At 42.0% G+C, this 25,135-nt stretch overlaps 1 protein-coding gene across 1 annotated transcript in view; it reads left to right on the top strand.

Annotated features, from left to right (window-relative positions):
- Positions 1–25,135, top strand: part of cacna1ib (calcium voltage-gated channel subunit alpha1 Ib) — a 166,259-nt gene that overhangs the window by 58,586 nt on the left and 82,538 nt on the right. The window contains exons 5-8 of the mRNA XM_073475926.1: positions 4,433–4,592; positions 13,795–14,137; positions 15,420–15,512; positions 24,784–25,123. Coding sequence (XP_073332027.1) covers positions 4,433–4,592; positions 13,795–14,137; positions 15,420–15,512; positions 24,784–25,123 — 936 coding nt within the window. The remainder of the gene's footprint in view (positions 1–4,432; positions 4,593–13,794; positions 14,138–15,419; positions 15,513–24,783; positions 25,124–25,135) is intronic.

Genomic DNA, 25,135 nt, shown 5'->3' with positions numbered 1-25,135 from the left:
GTGACACATTTTTCTCCTGCTTTAATGAACTGCTGTTGGTTGAGACATAAATCCCAATCTTGCAGTGTCCCTCAGACCTCCAGTCTAACAGAGATAGCGAAACACACACACACTGCTCGAAGCCATAATGGTACAATGTGCTGTACCTTCAACATATTTACAGTAATTGGGTTTCAATGTGCCGGCCATTAATGCAGACAAATCTGAAGCTCATGTTTGAGACCCTGGAGTTAAATTAATGTTTACAGAAAACGTCATCTCAGGTTTTACCAGCTGGCGGGGGGTTTTGGGATCAGTTCCTTGTTTAGCCATGATGGCTGTTTCATAACTGAGCTAACTAGGCAGGGGCTCTCTCAGCTTGCTCATAATGCAAGTGGCGGCCAGGTACTGAGGCTTCTTCATAAAGTCCAAAGACATGCAACTTAGGTTCATAGGTCAGTCTAAATTGGCTCATACAGTAGGTGTGAATAGTTGTGTGTCTCTATGTGTGAGTCCTATGATGATCTGACAGGATGTGCCCCAGAGTGCACGCTGTCATCTGGGATTGACTCAAGACCCCCTGTGACCCTGCAAAAGATAGCCAATTATAGATAATGTATAGAAAAGTAATGTCAAAGTCTCAACAGTTAATGCTGAATGGCATTTTCCCCTCATACTTAGCAGCTGTTAACTGCATGTTTTTTACAGTGTTTAATTAAACCAGCTTTTTTCCTGCTGGGAGGACACTGGGACTATCTGATATCGCCACGTTGGCGTCATTCCTTCCTAGAAAATCATAATTGATTGAGAGAGGCCGCTCCAGGACTATCATTGCAACCAACCAATCACGCTGTTGTGATGTCATAGCTCTGCAACTTAATTATGATGTTCCAGGAACAACATGGCTATATCAGATTGTGCAAGGACACTGTGTCCTCTGTGAAGAGGGCCTCTATCTTATCAGTAAAACTGAACTTGACCCTTAAACATGCTGTAGTTGCCCTGCACAGATCATTCAAATACACTGTCATCAAACAATTGTTCAATCATCCAAAATCATCCAACATCAGCGTTTGTCTCTTGATAGAATCCATCTTAGAAAGCACACAGCTTTCTTGAACTGGCTCACTCAGGCTTCATCAAATATTGACAGGACAATCATGCACATGACCAACAAATGTCAAGTTATGTAGTAAATGTCCAGCCGTGGTGACCGGAGGAACAAAAAGGTCAATTTATAACAAATGCAGTCGTGCACTGCGCCAGCACCGGCTGCCAAGAGCCGCTTATTTCACTCGACTTTATTTGTCGAATGAATAAAGAAGCAATTCACTCCTCTATTAAAGACAATTTACCACAGAGCTCATCTCAGGGGTAATTCAATCTCCATGCTGCGGGAGAGAGACACAAACACAGTCATAGAGTGCTTCACTCATGCAGACACACAAACACACCAGCATTATGCAACACACACTTCACAGGCGATAGATGCAGGGCCTATGCAAAAAGCCTCAAACACTTGCATACACCTACTTGTAGGCACATTCAGTGGCGGATGTGTGAAGTGAACAGAAGAGTCAGTTAATGGGACACTAATGGAAATTATCCAGGCCTGGTTCCCACTGGCCTCAGCTTAAAGGACTGGGCCTGTTTACTACATTACCCACAAGTCCCCCTGGGAAAGGATTATTAGCAGCCAAGGTAACGGTCATCAGCACATTCTCTCCTCGCTGCCTCCCCTCTTTTCATTTATATTCTGTTTATTCTCACTGCTAATCTAATTTCCACTCTCCTCATTACTTTTTGCTTTGCTCCTGACGCTCCCCTCCCTCCATCTGCAGCTCTGCTGTAAATGATTGAAATGACTGAAGTTGCTTTTTTATATAAAACAATCATTTGTTGTTTTATTTTGTCAACACTCGGTAATATCCCGTGATCAAATAGCCAGGCTAATTATTATTCCAATGAAGTGACTTTATTTTTATTTCCTAGAGGGAACCATTTTGGACCTTTTCATCTTTTAATCACATCTCAAACTTGTGAAAAAGCTGTTCTACTGTTTCCTCTGGTGCTGTTTTATTCCTGCTTTTTCTGTTTTTTCTGTCACTTTTTAAATTTTTAACATTTTGCCTTGTTCCTTCTTTTATTTCCTTGTTTTTCGAAACATATTTCACAAAGTTTACTATTAATGATGTTGATTAATTGTTAATATTTTCACATCAGGGTGTCGTGGGTGATATTGCAGCACTATAAGCTGCTACCGACTTCAAACAGACTTAATCACTGTGAAAGTAAAAAGAGACGTCTGCTTCAACTTTCTCAAAGGAAATCAGGTTCTGTCAGGCATAATAAACCACACCAACACTGCCAGTGCTGAGGCTTCAGTTCCAGTAAAGTTCACTGCAGTTTATCTGGATTCAGATCAACTAATGTGATTTGTGTATAAGCCAATAATCGCACTAATTAAAGAATCAAAAACAAGACCATTATTAGAAATTAATCAAAGTATAAATGCTTTACTCAGCACCTTTTGTATTTTTTTTTTTTTTGCCTGACTGGTGGTGAGAGCTGACTGTTTGAGGTGTCTGAGGAATGTCATGCCTGCAAATCTTTCAATGTTTACATCAAAAATCCAGACTAACCCAACACCCAGAGGTCATGTCGTTGTCTGTCTGTGTTTATACTTAAAGGATGAGAGAGGAAAGACATTTTTGTTTGTCATTTTTCCCCAAAAAGCTGAAATCTTGGTCCCTTGGAGGGGGGATTTAACTCTCATGAGAAATGTGTATTTTACAGTTGGGATTAGCCGCCTCCTGCAATGATGAAGAATATTTCCTACAAGGAGATGAAACTAGAATATGGATTCTTTATTGTTCGCACAGAATACAAAGTATGACTCCACTTTTTCACAGGAACGTCACATAACTGATGTTGTACTTTTTGGAAATATATATAAACTGGACATCGTTCAAGTATCCAAGTATCCTGAAAAGGCTGTTCAAGGCTCTCCAGCTTCCTCTTCTTCTGCTTCATCAGACTGAAGCATCTTAAATCATTATGTCATTTGGCAGGACCCCAGGGAGAAGGTCTGAGGTCCGCCTGCCCACTTACTGTTGATTAGTCAGCTAAATGCTGCATCAATCCTCGATCTATTTTACAGATATCATTTAACCCCCTGGTTTAGTTTCCTTATACAGATCAGAGCCAAAGTAATGGGCCGTGGGATCACAATTAGTGTGGAGATTAGGAATTGATTAGCTAATTATGATAATAGGAAGGCTCATATGGAAATGCATAATATGTTAATTTCTGCACGAGCGATAGAATGGGAGGGACGAGCGAGAACGTGTTTGTGTGAAAGAGAGAGAGAGAGAATGAGGTACGTAGGTGGAAAAGTTTTGAATTTTGAAAATATGTTTGTGTGTGTATAGTGTGTGTATTTGTGTATTTCTACCACTAGTAAGCTAAGAACAAACATAATGTTGGTCAGTATTTCTCTGAGGTTAAAATTTAACACAAACTCAACTAGCGGAGTTTGGATGCTTGACTGACTCGACGTGATATGAATTCTTCGGTGGCTCTTTACACACAATAATCAAGGTGCCATTTTCAGTAAATGAACTGGATGATGACTGGTCAGCTGATGTGAGTGTAGACCAGCCGTGTCTCTGTTCAGCCTGCTTCTGTCAAAGACTAAAGGTCTGATGCATTGCACACCAAGACTGCACCGTTACAACAGCTTCTTAAAATGAAGTGGCGTTATGTGGCCTTAAATTTGAAGGACACACATGTAACTTTTTGCACACTAGCATCCCAGAATCGAATGGGGAATTATTAATGGTACCAATATAACATTGCTTCATTGGTCCCAATTTGTTTCCGTGCTTTCTAAAATATTTGAGCCATAGATCTCGGTAAAGATCCAACACAAAAACCACAAGCATCACAATGTGCACGTGTCTCAAAAGAACAAATCAACTTTTGCTGATATCCGATTTCCGGCTAGCTCCTGAAGCCCCAAAACATTGGCCGTTGCCCCGAAATAGTTGTCAGACGATGGCCAATTATTCCAAGATTGTGACTCTGTTGACTGTTTGAGGATAAATTTGAAAGTTTAATGAAGAGCACTGTAAATGCTGTTTTGGGCCTCATGAGGATACAATGAGGAAGAGAATCTCTGGAGTAAGTTTAGTCAGTGTACTGAAGGCTACATTTTTGTGCCATGATCTTCCAGGAAAGTTGGATTTGGACAACACTGATAGATTCTGCTGGACTGACTTCTGAAACAACAAGAAAAATGTCACAACTTCAGAGTCAACCCAACTCCTGCGTTAAAATTAAGATTCAAGATGGGTCACATTCAGTTTAGGATAAGAGCCAGGTTTAGGTGTGTCACGCAGAGGGTTATCTCACATGCGTCATGATGTAAATATTTGTCTGTTCGTCTCTTCAGGCATGCGTATCCTGGTGAACCTGCTGCTGGACACTCTGCCCATGCTGGGCAACGTCCTCCTCCTCTGCTTCTTCGTCTTCTTCATCTTCGGCATCATCGGAGTGCAGCTGTGGGCGGGGCTGCTGAGGAACCGCTGCTACCCGGAGGAGAACTTCACACTGTGAGTCACCGCCTGCTCTGTGTGTGTGTGTGTGTGTGAACAAGACTGTGTGAGACAATGTGATGCTCGAGGATCTGCGATGTGTTGGTCTGTCGGCTTGAAAGTTTATCTGCCTGTCTCGAGTGGGCGTGATATCTGCACACTATCATTTCCAGCAGGCTGTGTGTGAGTGCATTCGACTTGTAGCTGATGAAAAAGTAAGTATACATGTATTAGAACACGCTGTGGCCACAACATGAGCTTTTACATCAGTGGACATGTGTGTGTCCACATGCGTCTGTCACCTCTCCTCTCATTACCTGCCCTCCCTCAACGTGACTCCAGAAGATTAATTACATAATCGACTGATATCACCATTGAGGGAGATGAAGCCTCTCTCTCTCTCTCTCTCTCGCTCTCTTTGTCTCTGTCTCTTGGTCTCTCTCCGTCTCAAGTGTTAATATAATGAGGCTTATTGCAAACCAAAATTTGCACAAAGCAAATATCATTATCTCAGAGTCTATTCTGCCACTTAATTAAGAACTGGCTCTCTTTTTATTTCTCCCACTTCCCCACCAAGCCCGCCAACTCCCAGTCGCAACCTCTGCTCCACTCTGTCAAATCACTAATATTTTTTAAGCTTAGATGTAAAAAAAAGTTTGGCAAAAATGAAAGAGAAAACAAAGAAAGAAAGCAATCTGAGGGAAAACAAAGAAAGGTCAGTGAACACAACTTGTAAGTGACATTTTAGACTGGTTATTATTGGCGTGTAACTGAGGTTAACTGGCCCTATAATAGTTAAATTGCTCCCATAAAGCATCATAGCCCTCAGTTTCTGCCTCAGTGTGGATCAGATTATAACCCTTTCTCAGAGCAGAGATGTGACTGAGACTGTATGTAAGATGTCTTTTGCCGATGAACGTATAATAAAAGTTTTATAATCTCTCTCGCTCCAAACCTTGCTTGTGTAATGGTTAGGAAATGATCATAGTCAAGATTAAAAGAAGGTAGCGTAGACTTCTCCAGATTTGTTAAAAGGGAATTGGGACCCACTGATGCTGCATTTGCAAAGGGCTCAGGGTCAGCCATCAGATGGGAACATCCGCTGTGGTGACCACAAACGAGGAGCAGCTGGAAGAAGAACAACGAGATCTTTCCACTTTTTTTTCCAATTATTGTTTATATCAGGAAATTCTTCCAAGTAACTCCCCTGCCGCCATGTCCCTGAAGCTGAAGCATCACTTGGGAGTTTCTGGTTCTCTCTATGGGGCCCAGATCCCCAACTGCGCTGTGGAGAGAAAATATTCTGGTTTAGTTTCACTGAATTCGCCCCTGTTGTCTCATTTTAGAGGACATGTTGGACCCGCTGACCTGTTGTCCTGTGCTCCTTTAAGGAAACAACTTCTTGTCTCCACTGCTGCGCTCAATTGGCATCATTTCCCGTTCGTCATTATAATCATTAGCAATTGGACACGGCAAATCATCCCCTGCCGCGCACACACGCAGTCACACTTATGCCCTTGTTCGTAAACTCTTGCAAGGACACACATTTATACATGCACACGCACACACAAACACAAACTATCCCACTGATGCACACAGCAGGGTGTCTTGGGTTTTTGAAAAAGTCCAAGCTTAAGGGTGCTAATATTGTGAACCAGGCGTACTGTACCTTTATCTCCCTGCTACCGTTAACCTTTACAGTTTGACAATTTGATGCACTTCACTTTATTTGTATCTTTCACCTTTTCACCTGCCCTGTTTCCTTTCTTTGGGGTGAACACTTTGAGAGCGGGAGTGTTATTGTTGCAGTAGTATTGCATGGTATTTTCCAGGGTTGCTATTCCGTGTCTCAGTGGCTGTGGGCTGTTTATTTTGGTGGAAGTGTCAGGAATTCAATTACTCTTCTGTCATGTCTTTTCAAAATCAGAGGAGTACACATGCTGTTGTCGACTGAAGGCGGCTACCGACACACTTCCTGCTCGTGGTCTTCGATAGCACAGCGATCATACTCGTTTGAGTGGTTTTTTTGTTAGACTGTGTACTGCATCTGTTTGTGTCCGGTAGCAGAAAGCAACAGCTGTCAATCAGGAGTCAATGTGCTTGAGCTTCTACCCGTAAAATTGTGCATCTTTCGGTGATTTCGCACAGCTGAGTCTGATTTCATTCTGACCCTCCATGAATCAGACCACAGCTCCCCTTGCAAGACAGCTTGAAAGATGAGATGTGATGCGACGTTCAGGCTGAATGATTTATCGTTTTTATACCACAACTTCAATTTAAAAGAGCCTAATTTTCATACGAGCATTATTAAATATAACTTAGCAAGCTTTTGCAAAAGATTCTCATCTTCAGAAAATGGCATTTACGTGCTTCATTTGTTCCCTTGGGGAAACTTTCATTGGGTTCAGCATCTCTGCATTACACGACACACATCCCCAGGGGTACTTGGCAACATCTTTACAATCATTAATGTGTTAAAATACATAAAATAAGCCAAAGCCAATTTCAACTATAACCAATAGGCCATAAATCAATCACAATGGAGTTTTGTTTTGATTTGAAATACTGATGCTGTGAGAAAGCTTCAGTATTTGACGAGTCGGGAATGAGACTAAAAAATCTACTTTCTTAAACTGGACTTTAATTAATTAATTTAAACTTTAATTGAGTTAGCGAAAGTTCCCTGTGACCATGTAAAATGTCATCAATTCAGCATTAACTGCTGAAAAACTTATCAGAAGATGGAACAAATTAGTTTTTGAAACAGTTAAGTCGACATTTCCTAAACCGTGTGCCAAAAGGTAAAAGCTCATAGAATGGGTATGGGCTGGATGATTCACTATTTTCTGTGCATCTCACAGCACAGACTTTTAATTAAACTTGAGGAAACTGTGGTCCTTCCACCCTATAACCTTCAAAGCAAACTGCACAAAGATAACTGAGTTTGCTGTAGACTCTAATTATATTGACAGTAGATCTAATGCCACTGAATGTCATGATTATGGAAAAGGTGAGACATCAACACCAATGAGGCCTTGACATTACTCAAGATCCCACAGATTTTGACCCTGGAAGGATTTCAAGAAGTGTATCTTTGCTCTATAACTGTTCAGCTTTATGCAATGCAAGATAAGCTAAACTTACAAAATAACGTATTTTTGCTTTGACATCCCGCATCTTTTATGTACTTTTATGCAGACAGGTTTATTATTCTGTAGTTTCCCAATACTTTTCTGGGAAGTTCCCTGAAAATAAATATGTAATATGTGAAGAATAAAAAGGTAAAATAGAGACAATAAGTTGAGTTCAGTTAGTTGTGTTGAGTTTAGTAACACTTGTTGAGGAATTTCCTTAAAGGACATGCTCCTTTGGAAAATGTCCTCCATATACTGTATGCTTAATTTCCACGTTTACTTAATGATTAAATTTACATTTTTGCTTGACCTCCTGTGCACTGACTAAAACACTGCTTTAGCATGCTAGCTGAGCTATTAATTGTAAATAATTACTTTTAATTAGCACCTTCCAGGACCTTTTATTTCGTATTTATAGTTATTAGCTTCTTTCTGGGAAATGAGTGTTACCTCTTTGGGTCATTTCACACAGTTGGTTTTGATAACGCTCTCACACCTCGTTTATCAAGCCACACCCACTTGGAAAATGACTGATGAGATGAGATCAGACAAGATGAGTAAAAACCAAGTAAAATAATTTCATTCATGTGCAGGCTTTGATGCATGTGTCTCAGAGTGAGTGTAAATGCTCTCACCTCTCATCCGTTTGTGGGACAGTGGGGCGACTCATGTGATTAATGTGATTTTTTATATATATATATTTGCAGTCATTAATGAATTATGAGGACTCTCTGCATGTCCCCTGATAACAGCTGAATAAAATAGTAGGTCTAATTTAAGAGCTGGAAGCTTAACAGGTATTGTTTGTCCCCAAATACCTCCATGATTAAGAGTACAGCTAATACCACTGTGAAAACACAGAGCTCAGACAATAACTGGGATTCAGTCGGTGGCGAGCAGGAGCCTGGGGAGACCAAATCCGCGGCGAAGCGTTTGATTAGGCCCGTTTGGCTGCACGGAGGAGTGGGCTGGACGCCGATGCGCGCTTCCGAGCCCAGAGAGAAAATAATGATCTGATGAGAGGCTTTGGGGTAGGCCATCACCATGGCAACCAATTCAGAGATGAGAAGGAGAGGAGGATGTAATCATGGGATGTCCTGACCCACCTGAGTTAATTTCAGTAATGTCATCCAATATTTGTAACACATGGACGAAAGCAGATTTTTTCCCGAGACGACACTGATGCAAACCATGTGTGACGGCTTTAAATCAGTGTTTCCTGGAACGAGAGCGCACACCTTTGGCCGGTGGCTCTGCTGTCAGGAGTCCAACGTCTCCTCATGTGTGAAATGACTGCTGTCTGTCTGATGCTGTCTGGTGGTGAACGTAATCACCCTCAGTATACAGAGACAAGCAGCCGATGTCCAATGTGATAATGAGCTAGGCTGCGAGATCTGCTGTCGCTGGGTGTTGGCTCGGTCACGCGCGGGAGCAGAGATTAGTGGGCGAGGTGGGCGATGGGAAGATGAGTAGAACAAGTGGGTGGACGGTCACGTTTTCCTGACGTCTACTTGCTGTTCTCAGGCCGCTGTTGGCAACGAGAGAAAAATACAAATGACAGGACTCACAAGTGATCAACAGGAAATCATCTGTGGGAACACATGCAGGCACACACTGTAATGCAGGATCTCTCTGATGTGTGGGTAACGAACAAATTAAACAAACTTTGGATTACTGTGAAATTAGATTATTGAGCATGTGGGCTCAACAGGCCAACAGAGCTAAAGAGATGAATAGAGGTTTTTGATAGAGATGCACAGAGATAGAGATACCAATAATTAGCTGCTTCGTGACCAATAGTGATAAAATAACTGATAATTTCACATTTTTGTATTAACAATAAATAAATAAATAACCCGTATTTTATGCGCAGCTGAGGGTAACGTTGAGGCTAAGATGTAGTGAGCAAAGATGGATGAATGAATAATCTACAGTTCTAATAAGAATCGTTGTGTTAAAACTCCCCTGAAACTGTAAAAAAAAACCACCCACACGCTGATGACATGTTAGTGTGAGTGCAACGTTCTTCTTTTTTTCCTTCTTCTTCTTCATCTTCTTCTCTGCGTGATAACCAACGTTCAAGGTCCAAACAGGCACTTTCTGTATCAGAGTTTGTTTACTGTGCCTGGTAAGTCAGTGAAAGGAATCTGACTTCATGTTATCAGATCTATTTATCGACTAGAATTTCCCTGCTACCAATAAATAGTCAATGATATTAATTCCCCAATATCGGGCCGATAATTTATCATTCCGATATATATTTTGCATATCTGACATAGGTTCATATCAAATCAGATGATCTATTTGATAAAACAATCATGTCTTTAAATTTTAAGTATAACTCAAGTATGACACACTGTATCTCCAGCGTGGCATCGTGAGCTGAAAAAGTCTCAAAAAAGAGATTTTGCCTTTCTGGTCGGTAGTCGAGGGTACAATTAAAACTTTATTTGTAATTCTTTCATCAATAAGATCCCCTGCTAATAAAAAAATTAAAAAATGTTTGCTTGAAAGTTGCTTTTCCTGTGCGTGGGTCTTTCACTGAAGAAGATTCATGGCTGTTTACAGGGAGGAGCTCAGTTTGTCGGACTCACAAAATAGCTGTCGTTCAACTATCACAGCGCACCAAAAAGGAAAATATAGCCTAACAATAATTAGTAATTAGTAGTAGAATATGGATTTATACATAAAAGCAACACATCTTTGTTATGAAGGATTTTCTCCTGGCTGCTTCGGCCTCGTGTTTGTTTGAGGTACTCAGCTTTGTTGGCCAGGAAAGAAATTGGCAAGGGTGCTTGTCACCTAATTGCACCCTCAGGAGTACGAGAACTGAAAAAAAAACCCAAAACAAATAGAAAGCGATCAGACAAAAAAACAGTCTTGTTTTACAAGTACACAATTAATGAGACACTAGACCACACTTCAGCGCTTTTCATACATTCTGCATGATTAATTGCACACTAAACCGAGGCTTCAGCACTTAAGAGGAAGAGAAGACGAGAGCGGTGTCACGGGCAAAAACTTGAAGTAACTGCTGGGTTCAAAAGGGGTGATGGTGATGAAGGTTTTGTAAAGAAGCTCCCAGGTAAATCCCCTGCATCCGTTTTTGCTTCAGACCTGTTGAATGTGGTTTTGGATGTACAGATCCGGGAGAGAGGAGCTTCTGTTGGTGCGGACTTTGACATTTTGTAACTTTTAAGATCTTTTACCTGCACGAGAGCATCCGAACATTGAAGGAAAGGAGAAACCACGAGAAAAGGTCTTCCCTGACAGGTGGATGTGAGTGAAATCAGTATCGTCATACACCTTTAAGCTTTCATCGGCCCATATGAGCCAATACAGCTGCAACCGAGTTGAGATGATGCAACGGAGGAGATTTTGGCCAGAATCAATTGACATGATGGGAATGAGGACTGATATGAGAAGATTAAAGATGAAGAAACAGATGCCTCGTCAGAAACATTCGCAGCAAACATAACTGACGTGAAAAGGCTGCGGGTCTCGTCAGGTAATGGCTTCTATTCAGCGCAGAACAATACAGAGAGGCAGAGTCAGTGAAAGAGATACAAAGAGGGTGACGACGACATCGACTGAGTGAGAGGCACGCTAGTACTCACAGTGCCGCTTCTACCGAGCCCCTCTCAAATACCAGGTCAGATGTAATTGCTAACCACCGTCTGCATTCGTCTGTATCTCTTTCTCCGGTCTGCCCTTTAAATATAGCTGCGCAGCCTCGGATTAAAGGGAGATCACACAGAGCTTTGCTGTTCTCTGTCTTTAGTGTCTACCTTGCTCTTTTTGTAATGTCAAGCCCAACACCTTTACTGCCTTCCTTCTTCTTTGCCTCACACATTAGTCATGTTGGTTTTGCAAGACGAGGGTCTCGACTTCCGTCTTTCGGTTATTGATTCAGTTATTGATTTTTTTCCTTCTTTTTATCTCTTATCTCTTTTAGTTTTTGCTGCTTTCTTGCTTCATTCCCGCCTTCCATGTTCCTATACAACATCTTTCCTCATAGCTTTCTTCCTTACTTCCGCTTAGGGATGCACAACATGGATTCCTTCGACTGATACCGATGAGATAACGAATTTTTGTATATTTTTTAAATGTTTCTAACTTGAGGTTTATGCAGAAGGCTAAGATGTATCGAGCAAAGATGGATGATTTAGCGACAGTGTGCTTGGCTCTTGTGTCTTCTTATTTTTCTTCTTCTTCATGTTTATTGGTGAATTGCAAACCATCTTTAATGCTTCCTAATGTATCTCTGTGCTTCTGAAGTAAATCAAAGCAATTTTGCTTCGTATTATCAGCTCTATTTATCGGCTCAAATTTCACTGATGCAGATAAATAACAGATAATATGACTTTCCCAACATCGAGCTGATAATTTATTGCTCCAATATATATCATGCATCCCCACTTTCTTTCTTTCTTTCTTTCTTTCTTTCTTTCTTTCTTTTCATCCTTCATCCTTCAGTTTTCGTACTCGTGGCTGGTCTTCCTCTACAGTGTCCCTCTCTTCCTCTACTCGTATCCTTCTCTTTTATTTTCAACATCTTTGAATGCAAAAGGTTGAACTTGTGACTCTCACTGGAGCTCATTTAACGTAGTAAAGTCCAACGCTGCCTTTGGCCTATCCCTTTGTTCGTGTCTCTGTTAAAGCCCTGACACACCAAGTCGACCGCAAAGGAATATCTTCGACGAAGTCCGACTGATGAAACACTCTGTGATCCTTCCTGCTGCTTATCAATGCTTCACCTTTTCTGTTAGAGGGTTGGACTTCAAACTACAGCTGACCACTGGTCGGGATGGCGTTCTGCTCTAGCTTGAGGGGGGATAAACTCGCCAGTACTCTATTTTTGCAGTCCAAAGAATATCACGAGCTAAGAAATCATTTTCACGCCACATTTTGATCTAACAGTTTATGCTTGGAAGAAAACCATGAAGTTTTGACAGCCTGCATTTGTTAGTGGAAGAAGACAAAGGGCAGAAGCTAAACACGAGTCGACGCCACATAAAACGGGTGAAATCATCGATTCGCGCGGCTGAACAGTCGGTCAGACAGCTCTCAGAATACCATGACTGCCGATTCAACATGATCAACTGACAGCAACAAATATGTGTAGAATACGGCCAACGAAGCCGGACACACCAAAAAATCCAGGAAAACGGTCGGACACACAACGACAGCCAACGATCAGCCTGGTGTGCCTGGGTTAATGTGTTTCCATCACTGCCTCTCTGCCTCTCTCCGTCTGTGTCTGCTGTAATTTTCTTTCAATTTTCACCATTACAAACATAATCATCACTCTCAGTGTCTGTCCCGCTCTCACTATATCTTTCTCTCCATCCTTTCATCCACTCGCCCTCTCTGTCTGCGGTCGTCATACTTACAGTTCAGATCTCACACCGCACAAATGTTGGAAATAGCCTTGAAGGACAAGTGGGTTTCTGCTCTGTTCAAAAATCCTCATAACAAACAAGCATGACTGCACACACACACACACACACTCTCTCTCTGTGATGGCACGTCTTACTACAAACCTCTGTGCTTTTTGTGGATGTGGGTAAGAATATCAAGAGCATTCTTGCATCAGTAGAGATATTTTTGTATCTCAGTGTTTCTGTAAATGCATCAGGAAGATTTTTCTAGTAACCAGACAGAATTACATAACTCTGTTTTAATGGCATATCTGCACAAGCCAGGCTTGAAATTGGTTTCCAAATTTTTACTGAATACTCATCAAGCACAGTCAGTTTACACCCTGTTTCATTTTGAAGAATATCACAGACTTTTTACGTGGTCTTCAGTACGAGTCACAAACAGGACAAAGATGACTGCGTTGGAATTAAATAACTGAAATGTCAGAGGTATACAAACAGGGCTGAACGATGTGCAAAAATATAATTATAGTCATTACATTTTAGTCACGATTTTAGTGGGAATGGTCTTTTTTTTAATTTATTTTCTCAAAAAATATGTAAAAAATGGTCACGGTCATTGCTGGTTTTTGCAGCTAACGCACATGTTCATTCACATCTTGAGAAAATCACATAATCTTTTGTTTTGTTACTCACCACTTCCAGGGCGACAGGTATCAGCCTGCCCCGGCCGTACTACATGCCAGACGAGGACGACGAGCGACCCTTCATCTGCTCTCTGCCAGTCGACAATGGCATCATGTCCTGCACCGACGTCCCGGCCCGCCGCGAGGGAGGAAGGGCTTGCTGCCTTGATAAAGACGACGCCCTGTACCGCCAGTCGCTGGGCCTGAGCCCCGAGCCTCTGAACAATGGGACCGTCAGTGTGGCGGGACTCTGCGTCAACTGGAACCGGTACTATACCAGGTGTCATACTGGGCATAAAAACCCCCACAAAGGAGCTATCAACTTTGACAACATCGCCTACGCCTGGATTGTCATCTTCCAGGTGAGAATCGTAGTAAACTAGGTGCCAGATCAAGACGTAGACATCTTTGTTTTAGGTTCAAAACTAACTTTGAACTACTTTCTGATTAATATTCTGTAGTTTTACCACATGTTAGATAAGTTATTACAAATACCTTCATTACACGAGAACTTTTCAGTACATCCAGCAAACTTTTCACAGACAGCGGTAAAAGAAATGAGCAATAACAGCATAACTGTGTCTTGGCATTATAAAAGTTAATATCAAAGTTATTACGACATAATTTTATATTACATCATCTCCATACAGTATATCCTTTCCTTTCTATCCCATATACCCTAAATCTAAAATGGAAGAAACCTCCTTCAAGTTTCTCAACAACTGAGTAGGCTGTGAAGTTGTTTGGATGAGCAGCAACACCAAGCAATCGACTTGCACTGTGGTAGTCTGGAAAACATGGTCTTCATATTTTGACCATGTTTTCCAGACTACTGCAGTGCAGTACCTTTTTTCATAACTGCAGGGAATCAAAGTTTTATTTCAGTTCAAGTTGTAATGATGTTTTGTATTGTGCTGTATTCAAAAATGTAAAATGTTTAACAATAGGTTTATTCACCCAGGAAATCAATGCCACTTTCATGTTTGTTTGTCAAATATTAAGGCTAAAGCCAGTATCAAACTGCTAGCCTGGCTCTGCTCACCAATTAATACATTATATCTAATTTATTGAACCCATACCATAAACCCAGTTGTAAAAACCAGTCACTGTTTTATGATAGGCTATGTGTTGGACCATCTCTTGATTAGGAGTAGTTGCAAGGCAACCAGTGGAGCCTCCACACAGCCCACTTAGGGCTCGTGACATAGGGCCAGGGTTTGGAGCCAGAAAAGGGGCCAGCTTCATTCATACAGTTGGCTTAGACATTGCTATTCCATGGGCAGCCGTGTCCGAGAGATTTGGAGAACTTGTCATCTGTAAATCATTGCTGTATTTGAGCTGATGCCAGTAGGCTTTGTGGCCCATGACTGAGCCAGACCAATTTTTGCTATGTGGTTAAATTTACTGTTCCGAGCCAAGAAATAGTCCAGTTCACAACCAGTGGATTATATTTGTTAGAAATGTCAGACTGAGCAGGCTAACTGCTTCCCTCTGTAGCCTGTTTTTATTAAGCGTACTAGCTGCTGGCTGTAGCCTCATATTTAATATACAGGCATGAGAGTGATCGTCTAACTGTTGGACTGTTCCTGTAGCAGGAGATGATGGTTATTGTTCACTCACTGTCACCTTTCCCCTCGACTCCAGGTGATCACTCTGGAGGGCTGGGTGGAGATCATGTACTATGTGATGGATGCTCATTCCTTCTACAACTTCATCTACTTCATTCTCCTGATTATTGTAAGTCACACTCAGCACACATACAGAACCTTACTAATACACACACACACACACACACACACAAACACACACACAATGGAGTAGTTTCTGCAATAAACCAGTTTACATGCTGTTGAATCTCCTCCGAGCTACAGATGCCTGCAAAAAAAAAACACTACCACTCTCTCTCTCCCTTTCTCCCCCTCTCTCACCTACACACCTATGCACACACACGAACAGAAACACACACACCACACACACACACGGCCGTCAGTGTCAGAGTGAAAGCTGAGCTGAAATCCCTCAAGAATCCCCCTTTTGTTCTGATAAAACACTTTTTAATTCCAATCCTTTAGCTTCTGTCTGTGTGCGTGTGCCGCAGTGGGTGTGTATGCTTTTGTGTGTGAGCGTTGATGCATGTTCCCCTCAGTATATTTCTCTTTCAGCCCGTCAGAGAGTGTATGTGTGTGTATGTGTGTGTGTGTGTGTGTGTGTGTGTGTGTGAAAATGTTATCATAATGCAGTTGACTGCCAGTCCTGGTTACTTCCCCGACCCAGGGGCTGTCTTGTCTCTTTATTACACTTTTAATTGCCTGCCTTTAGATTCAGGCACAAGCTCTGCCTCTCCTCTTGACTCAGCAACACTCCCTTCATTCCTCCTTCCATTACTCTCTACATCTGTCAATCTCTCGCTCCTTGCCACGCTTGTCTTTCTAACCTTTTTCCCTGCCATCTATCAATCCTTGCCTGTGCTAACACTTCCTTCCTTCCCTCCTTCCTTCCCCTCTTTCCTTTCATCTCTACCCCCTCGCGGCTCCCTTCACCCACTCCCCTCCTGCCTTCATTTCATCTCCCTCTTTCTCGCTGAGCATCATTCATGTATCTGTCGCTCTACTCATTATTCTCCGTCGCGCAGAAACACACACATACACTTTCAAGCAGGCACACACCGTCAGTTATTAATACGCAGTAGAAGATTCTGAAAGTCGAGCGCTCTTGTGGAAGCCTGGTATTCATCAGGCGTGCTGCAGTAGTTTGTGTTACTGTGCTACACAGTGTTTGGGCAGACATTACTTTCCCACCAACCCCACTGACCTTCTGCCTTTTTTTAAACAGAAGAAATAAAACCCATTTAGTTAACTTGTGCGTTTCTGTGGCCAGGATCATCTTATTAAAAAACTCTAATTTGACAAGAAACCTTGAGAGTCGCAGCAAAAGTAGCAGGAGTCAAATTTGAAATGTACCTTTAAAAAGGGAATAATCACAGCCTGACATGAGGTCGCTTTCAACCCAGGTATGGTTTGGAGCACCCCGGTAGCTCAGTTGGTAGAGTGTGCCCACAGTGTCCTCGCCGCAGCAGCCCAGGGCTCACATCCAACCTGTGACCCATGAAAAGGTCAAAAATGTAGTTATATGGAGCAATTATATGGAGCCAAAGCATTGGCAAACAGTTGTAGGGTGTGAGAAGGTGCTAATGTGCTAATTTGTCCAAACCAAGGCTAAGTTTCCTAAAATAGCCACTTGGCTATGGCTCAGAAAACATCATGGTTTGGCTTTTTATACCTCTTTTGGTCACCATAAACATGGCTATAACGTCCTGAGCTCTCCTTCAAAACACCCACTTCTGTCGCCACAAACATGGCTTGAGATGGCCAGACCTCTTGTCAAAAATTGGTTTCAGTCACCAAAAAGACTGGAAATGTCCCAGCTCTCCTTAAAAACATCCAGTCACGTCATGCTTACAAATGCCGCAAGACAGACTCGAGCTGAGGTCGCCCGTTTGGCAGCCTCGTCGTTTGTGTTTGTAAGCGTTGTGTAGTCGTAACACCGGTGTTGTCACAAGTTTATTAACCTGTAGAGAAATGTCCTTACCATAACACAGGAGTCTGTGCAGTCATTAATCTACTGAGCCTGATGACAGGCGACACCATTCTCTTGCCCTGACCTAATGTGTGAAACATCTATTCTCACCAAAGCAAATAGCAGGTACTTGACTTATATCTATATGTATATTATATCTGCTTATGCTGAACTGCCATGGCCGGCCCAAATAGCTTGGCAAACATCCAAATGCCATGGCCCACTCAGCAGTCAAGCTGCCATCCCTACTTATCTCGCTCCACTAGTCTTAAAAGTAGTAAGAAAAGAAATGTATTGACATACATGCATGGAAAAGGGATGTTTTTCCAACGCTGTTCTCCAGATTTGCTGTAAGACATTATCTCGCCTCTGATCTCTCCATGAAGCCTCCAATATTGCCTCGCTCCAGATGTGAAATAGTAGTTGCCTTTTGATGTGAAAACATCACTGAGAAGGGAGGAGGACAGGAGGGAAGGAAATTACTGAGGACAGTAATGGAGATGGAAAAAGGATGATGAAACGGAAGGGAAAATAGAGGGATGGAAGGAGATGGAGGAGAGAGGAAAAACGAGGAGCAAGTGAGCTTAAGAGCGAGGGTGATGAAGAAGGAAGAAGTGGAGCAGGGATGGGAAAGGGATGGATGGATCGCCGAAGAGACGAAACCAGGAGGCGATGATGATGGACTGGAGTGTCAGCATGAAATCAGAGGGAGGATTGGAGGACCAGAGAGAGGAAGCAGCTACATGTTGGTCTGCCTCTTTGATCTTAAATGAAATGTTATTAATTAGAGCGAATCCCTCAGCATGTCCGGCAGGCTCACATGGTCGGAGCAGACACACGGATCACAGCATCGGCTTTAACAGTATGTCACACAACCTTTACACTTAAAATGGTTCTGTTTTGAGGGAAGTTTACATAAAATGTGCAGTGAATTTCAGAAACAACAACAGTTCGTTTCATGGTGCATTAAGCTGTTAAATAGAAGAAACAGCACAAAATATTAAAATAATGATGAAGAGGGCGGAAAATTACAAAGAAAACAGAATAAACCAGAGGGGAACAGAGAGGGCTTTCATCTGAACTTAATGTCAGAGTGAACTCTGGGAATTAGTGCACTGAAAAGATCATAAATGTTCCACAGTCTCCATTTTCATCCGTTCTTATTAAGCAACCAAAAGCTTTGAATGCTGAGCAGCTGTGTCTTTACATGGTGTTTGTACAAGATCAAAAGAATCACTGGTCAGTTCATTACCAAAGTTTAGCTGCTAACATTAGCGCTTACATTCAGTACTCAATGTAACACATAAATCTTCAAATCTTAGTCTTTGAAAATGCTTTTTATACCACTTGGGAGAAAAACATAAGGTTTGTCCTGAGGGTGGAAACCAAAATAATGTATTATCTGTAAGGTCATTTTTAGGACATCCTAGACTATCTGCTGTTGAGTTGGTAGCTTGTAAGGCCCAGCTGCATTATTGTACAACACTTTGCTCAGCTCTCATTCTTAACTGTACTCTCTCATCAGTGCCGTGCAAGTGTTGGACGTTGCCACTTGTTAATCTTTAGGATGTTACATTTGGCATGTTAGCCTGTAACCCTGCTAATACACAGATATTAATGTTAAGTTCTAATCTTTAGCATTTAATGCAGTATGCAATGTTAGCATCAGTCTTAACACAGATATTAGTCTCAGCACTCCAATTACAAGAAAATGTCACATAAGGAAGTAAATATTAGGAAGGCTAATCTTTAAAAACGCCAACATGTTTCAACCACTGGGTCTTTATCAGGGCTCCGATTCTTTCCTACTTTTGATGCATTGTCTGATATTTGGCATTTGGTTATGCAGCACTCATTTTTTTGGGCTGCGTGTGACCACAGTCTTTCAGCAGTGTGTACACAAATGTGTCCTCTGCCGCATTGAAGGACACTCTACTCAACTGAAGTCCTCTGCAAAACAAGAAGAAGAAGAAGACACAACAACAGGCATGATGGATCACATGCTGCCTGATTCCCCCTAAATGCAAATGTGTTTGATCCATTAGCTGGTAGTCTGGACATGTGCAGTTCAAGGACTTAAGGACTTTTAAGCTTCAGAGCATCTTCGTTTGTCGATGCTTGCCTCTAAGCCGGCACGCCAGAAACTATCTCAAGGGCTCACTGTCCATCGAGGGCTGACTTTAAAGGTCCTATTTGTAAAAAAAAATAATAGATTTTTGATTCTCGCTGCCAATTTCTCTAAAACAGGCGCTTTGGGATTGTAGGACGAGTCGGCTGCCAGTTTTTGATGAGTTGGGAAACCCAGAGCATCATTATTTGACGAGGTAGAAATGAGACACAAAAATCATCTTTTCTTACAAATAGGACCTAAAATCAATTAGATCAACATATGAGAGCGCTACCACCAGCGAAGACAGTTGGTAGATGTAAGCAACAAAATATTTTTCCCATTGAGAAAAGCATTCTTCGATTGCTGGAATTTCACCAAAAAGACTGCCTCATCTCTCTCCTCTGAGTGTCTACTTGAGCACAAATGCCAAACATGATCTGAATGTAGTAAATCTCCAGCGCTGAATGTATCTCAAGATGATTATGTTTTAATTCATTCTGCTTAAAACTCTTGTAGTGTTGTAGCATCATAGCAGGATTTGACTCCCTGCAGTTGTTACATATCCGTCTCGTTCTCCCCGCAGAGACCAGATCCGACAGTCAGGCTCTTGTCGGCTTTGTTGCAGCACATTTTCAAGGCTCGTCTCACAAAGACTGACTTACTGGAGGAAAAGTGATTTAAGCGCCACCATTCACATGTTAAAAAGTTGTGTTCTTATCCCCGCTTGTCCTCATCGACACCGACACCGAGCTGCACGACACCGAGCACGGAGACATGCAAGAGGGCGAGCGACAGACAGGAGGGGAGAGAGGAGAGAGAGAGAGGTTTAGGTTGTACGTAGACGCTTTGACAATTTCGCTCACGTACGTTCATGCAGATTAAGTGTGGTAAATTGAATTGAGAGAGAGAGAGAGGTGAGAGCGTGATGAAGAGTGAGTGATATGAGAGAGCACGAGGAGGGGAGCGAGATGAAAGCAGTGCTGAGGGAGAGAGGGTGTGACAGATGAAAAAAGCCCGATAAAGATGGAGGGAGTTTGAGAGACGCCGTATACTGATTACCATCGCGTGGAGCAGTTTAGACCAGACGACTCGGTGGAATTAAAGGCTTTTCCGTGGAAAATAGCTTGGCCCTGTGGAATTAAGGTTTAACATCCGGAAATGCCAGCCTCAACCTGTTTTGTTACAGAGCCGCGCGGCGTGATAAGCCTTTTGATTTGACACCGTGTAAGCCGCCTTTGCCCTCGTTTATACCTGGTATTAACATTCAGCCCATAGATAGATATGGATACAGACACATCATCGATCCTGTGTAATGTCTCCAACTGTTGCTGTGTTTTTGGCGCATTAGACGGAAACAAACCCACAAAGTACCTGTATGATTTAGCTGATCAATAACTATTTCTACCTTAAGTGCACAGCTGCACACAGAAAAAGACATGTGAGATACTTGATCTGTTCGACAATAATACCCAGAGACGCTGTCATGTGACATAAGTACTGTGGTACACGTCTGATAAATGTATAATCCCCAAATTCACTTTAGACTCTAGACTTTAGATTTCCCACATTGCAGGAGTGCTTTTGTGGTAAATGTCTCCAAGCTAAAATACATTTGTTAGCCATTAACAGTACTTCACTGGAGCTTAAATACATCACTCACTGATGCTCAAAGATGGTGTTTATGTAGTGGCCTAACTGTGTGTCAGCTTATAAGGGCATTACCTTACTTTTCATTTGATCTATTACCCCAGTAATCAGTTTCCCAATGAGTTTATGGTCTCAATCAATCAATCACGTTACAATCCGCTCACATATGGCCAATAAAAAGAGATTAATATAGTACATGTAAATTGCCACGAATTGTTACATAGAGCCCCTTTAAAGTGGCGTTATTTTTCTGACTTACTGCTGACTCAGGGAGCCAGCAGTGACAAAGTAAAGTACATACGCTCATTAGCATTCATTCAGAGTCGTCGTGTTTCTGTCCGTCTGATGAATCAAATCCCAATGCTGACTCTTACTTTATATTATTGGTTCGATCTATATTAACTCCTGAGGACAATACTTTTCTTTAGCTGCTTCAGCTTGTCATTAAATGTGTCCATCTTGCAATCTGGTGCAGGGTAGATAGTAGTTGAAGGTGCTGAAAAATTCCCACCTTTCGTTGCGGGAAAATGGGCTCACGAGAGCGTCAAACCAAACAAAAACATGCCGTGAAACCAAAATAATGACCCAAAAGAGGCTTTAAAACACCACAGAGTTGCGTAGCTGATGTAACTCCCTGTGTGTTTGTCACTTTCACATGACTAGTTGAAAAAAAAATTGATTAGTGCAGCTTTGGTATTTTAAAGTCACGGTTATTCGTAGCCAAAATTGGACGCTTGGCTCGTTTTCTCCCTTTAAACTCTCTCTCTCTCTCTCTCTCTCTCTCTCTCTCTCTCTCACACACACACACACACGCACACACACACACTGCATCTATTCACTGTCATCCACACATTCTCTTCGCCTCTCACACATAGTCATTATGTCACTTTGCAGCAGACACCAAACCGGCTCACACACACACACACACACACACACACACACATACAGACCCACACACTAATCTAATTGTATTTCAGTGGCTCCAGCAGAGTGTGAGTATAAATATTTGATGGGATCAGTGAGGGTGCTGAACGGGCGCTGGGACCCACCGCCCCCCTTTTTTTGGTTTCACGAGTCCACAGAAAGACCAAGCCAGACTGACCACAAATCTCTGCTCTGGATCAATGAAGAGCAGCTACACACACAAAACACACACTGACGCACACACCTCTTTCCCCAGCTCGTCCTTAGTCTTTGTCACAGCGGTTTCGGTTGGAGAGCAGAAGGGGGTTATCAGCTTCGCAATCGGTATTGATCACAGCCTAGAGAGCGTTAGACTTCACCCTCCTCTCTGCCTCCTGCCTTTCTTCTCTTTTTTTCTTCTCTTCTGCTTCTCCGGGTGACCTTGCCCTTTTTTCTCCCCTCTTCTTCCTCTGTCCTTTTGTATCCGTTTCAACTGCAGTCTCTTTGGAAGAGAGTGAGCCTACAGCGTGCGACACAGCAAACCTCACAGCTTCTGAAACACTTATACATAAATAAAACGTTTTATATTCATACTATTAATAAAAGTTTAAGCAATAGCTGCAAAATAAAAAATCAAGTTGGCCTTTAACCTGGTTTATTTTAGTTAACAATCAAGCACAGGATCCACTTCTAGTTAAATAAATAGAATAGAAAGAGATGATGAATGAGGGAGTGGGTAAAAAGTACAGACCTTTTTCCACCTCGACTTTTATCGACTTTGCACTTGTATTCTTAAGTATCCCAATTATTTCTTTTGCTAACAACCCTTTCATTATTAATGAAGGTCAACCAGGCTCAATGCCAAATTTCAGTTGTCTGAGTTGTCGAAGTCCCTTCGACTAGTTATATAACATGGAGTTGGCACCATGATGGCAGGTTTGGACTCTTGCATACAAATATTAATATTAATGCACCCTTCAAATGTCACGTTTTAGTCCTCTGAAAGTTTGACAATCACCGTTAGAGATTCAGCTTTTCTTAAGAGATACTTGAACAAAAATGACTACACAGTACTGTCACACTATCAGCAATTACATAAAGCGAGGTCTGGCTGGCCCTAGAAACACTGTGTAAGTCTTCTCCATACAGCCCCTTTTGCCCCCAATTTACACATGACTACTGTAGTTGTCTAACCTGGAGACTTGAGTAATAAGGCTGTCTCTGTTGCTCATTCACACATTGTGACTGAAACTTGGGTTTGAGCTGTCACAATACTGCTACTGTGGCTACAAACCAGACTGTTTTGGGGTTTAAAGTGGTAAATACAACTATAAAAATGGTTATTTACCAAAATTTCAGTATAGCACATTGGCTGGTACAGAAAACAAAGTAGCATAAAAATGATTTGAATATTGCAATATCCCCCACTGGAATAATGAGCAGCATGTGTCTGAATTGTAAGTTGAAAATACCAGCACAAATCCCCTACTACATTGCTCCAAACAACAAGGTCATCTGATAACATTGCCTCTGTGTAAATGAGCACTAATTGCTAAGATTAGTCATGAATTAAAATGCTTGAAAGTATTGTTTTCTCAAACTCTGTGGGAGAAATACTGAGGCCTCAGAAACTACTCCGATTCTGAGAAAAATGTTTTTTTTAATGTTCGATTTGGCCAATGACTATGAATACCATGATATCCATGAGCCTTGGCTTCACTTGCTATGGAGAATAAGTCGGTCAGAGACGCAACTCGGATCTGTCGCTGTTTCAAACACGTCTTCTTCTTACACTTTGGGATAAAATACACACATTTATTAGGCACATTCATCCAACATTGATCCAAAATGTGAAAGTTATTTGATGGAAACTGCAGATTGTAATGTCAGTCATTACATTAGCTAGTTATTAGTTATTAGTTATTTCATTAGTTATTTTAAGCTTGGGGATTGGATATTTCTTTCTGAAATGCACAGAGCTGATTCATAACCTCACTTTGTATCACATTTCATCTTTTGTTCTGATGATTCAACTTGATGTTTCATGCCCATACAGTCTGTGTAAGTGCTCCAGCTTTGAGTCATGTAACCTCCACACTGTGGAGAACATGAATCACATTTTTAACTATGAGCCAAGGCTGCTCCAAATAGCTTCCTCTACTTAGTAGCTCTATAGTAGGAAGGGATAGCGGCGCTAGCCTAGGTTACATTATCTCAGCTTTCAATGTTAAAAGAGAAAAATCCTTCAGGCCTGTGAGATAAATCCTTAAATCACGCAAGATTTCATGATAATACTTCAATCTAACCTTTACCATGATCAGGAAAGAAAGAAGGAGGAGATTTAATTACAGTAGCATCAAGGAAATAAAGGTGTTATAGTCTTAAAACAAAAGATAGGAGATACAGCTCATTATCTTCAGTGTCTCCACTGAAAACACAACAGCTTTGTTTGCAACCATATTGTACAAAGTGTTATGTTTGGACTTGTCCAGCCAAGTGGGCTAACAGTCTTGAGGTAGCAGCAGCTTCACTCCACTGGCCTCAAGCCATCTTGCTGTGAGTTTTTGTATTCAGTGTGATTAGCTGGCAGAAACTGACCACTCATAGCTCCGATTAGCTACCAGCTCTCAGACTATTTCATGCCAGTGTTTACAAATGTAGCACAGAAAACCATTCCAAATTTCGTTTTTTTTCTTCAGTTTATTCATGGTGGGATCACAAGCACGTGGCTCTTAAAAACTGTATCTTCACATATGACTCTCATCCTCCCAGGTGGGTTCCTTCTTCATGATCAACCTGTGCCTCGTGGTGATCGCCACCCAATTCTCAGAGACCAAGCAGAGGGAGCACCAGCTCATGCAAGAGCAGCGAGCGCAGTGTTCGTCCTCCTCCACTCTGGCCAGTGAACCCGGGGACTGCTACGAGGAGCTCTTCCAGCTCGTTTGCCACGTCCTCCGCAAGGCCAGGAGGCAAACCATCGCCTTTTTCAACACCCTGCGGGGGAAACCCCGGGGCTTTCGGGGCGTCGGAAGAGGTAGAGGAGGAGGAGAAGGGAGGGAGAGGAAGGCCAATGGAAGGGAAGGACGTCAGAGGAGAGGAGTGAGGAGGCACGGTATGTAACTGC

The sequence above is a fragment of the Pagrus major genome, chromosome 1 (genome assembly GCF_040436345.1).
Source record: "Pagrus major chromosome 1, Pma_NU_1.0".
Taxonomy (NCBI): Eukaryota; Metazoa; Chordata; class Actinopteri; order Spariformes; family Sparidae; genus Pagrus; species Pagrus major.
Note: the sequence above shows the minus strand (reverse complement) of the source record. Positions and strands in the feature narration are given on the sequence as shown.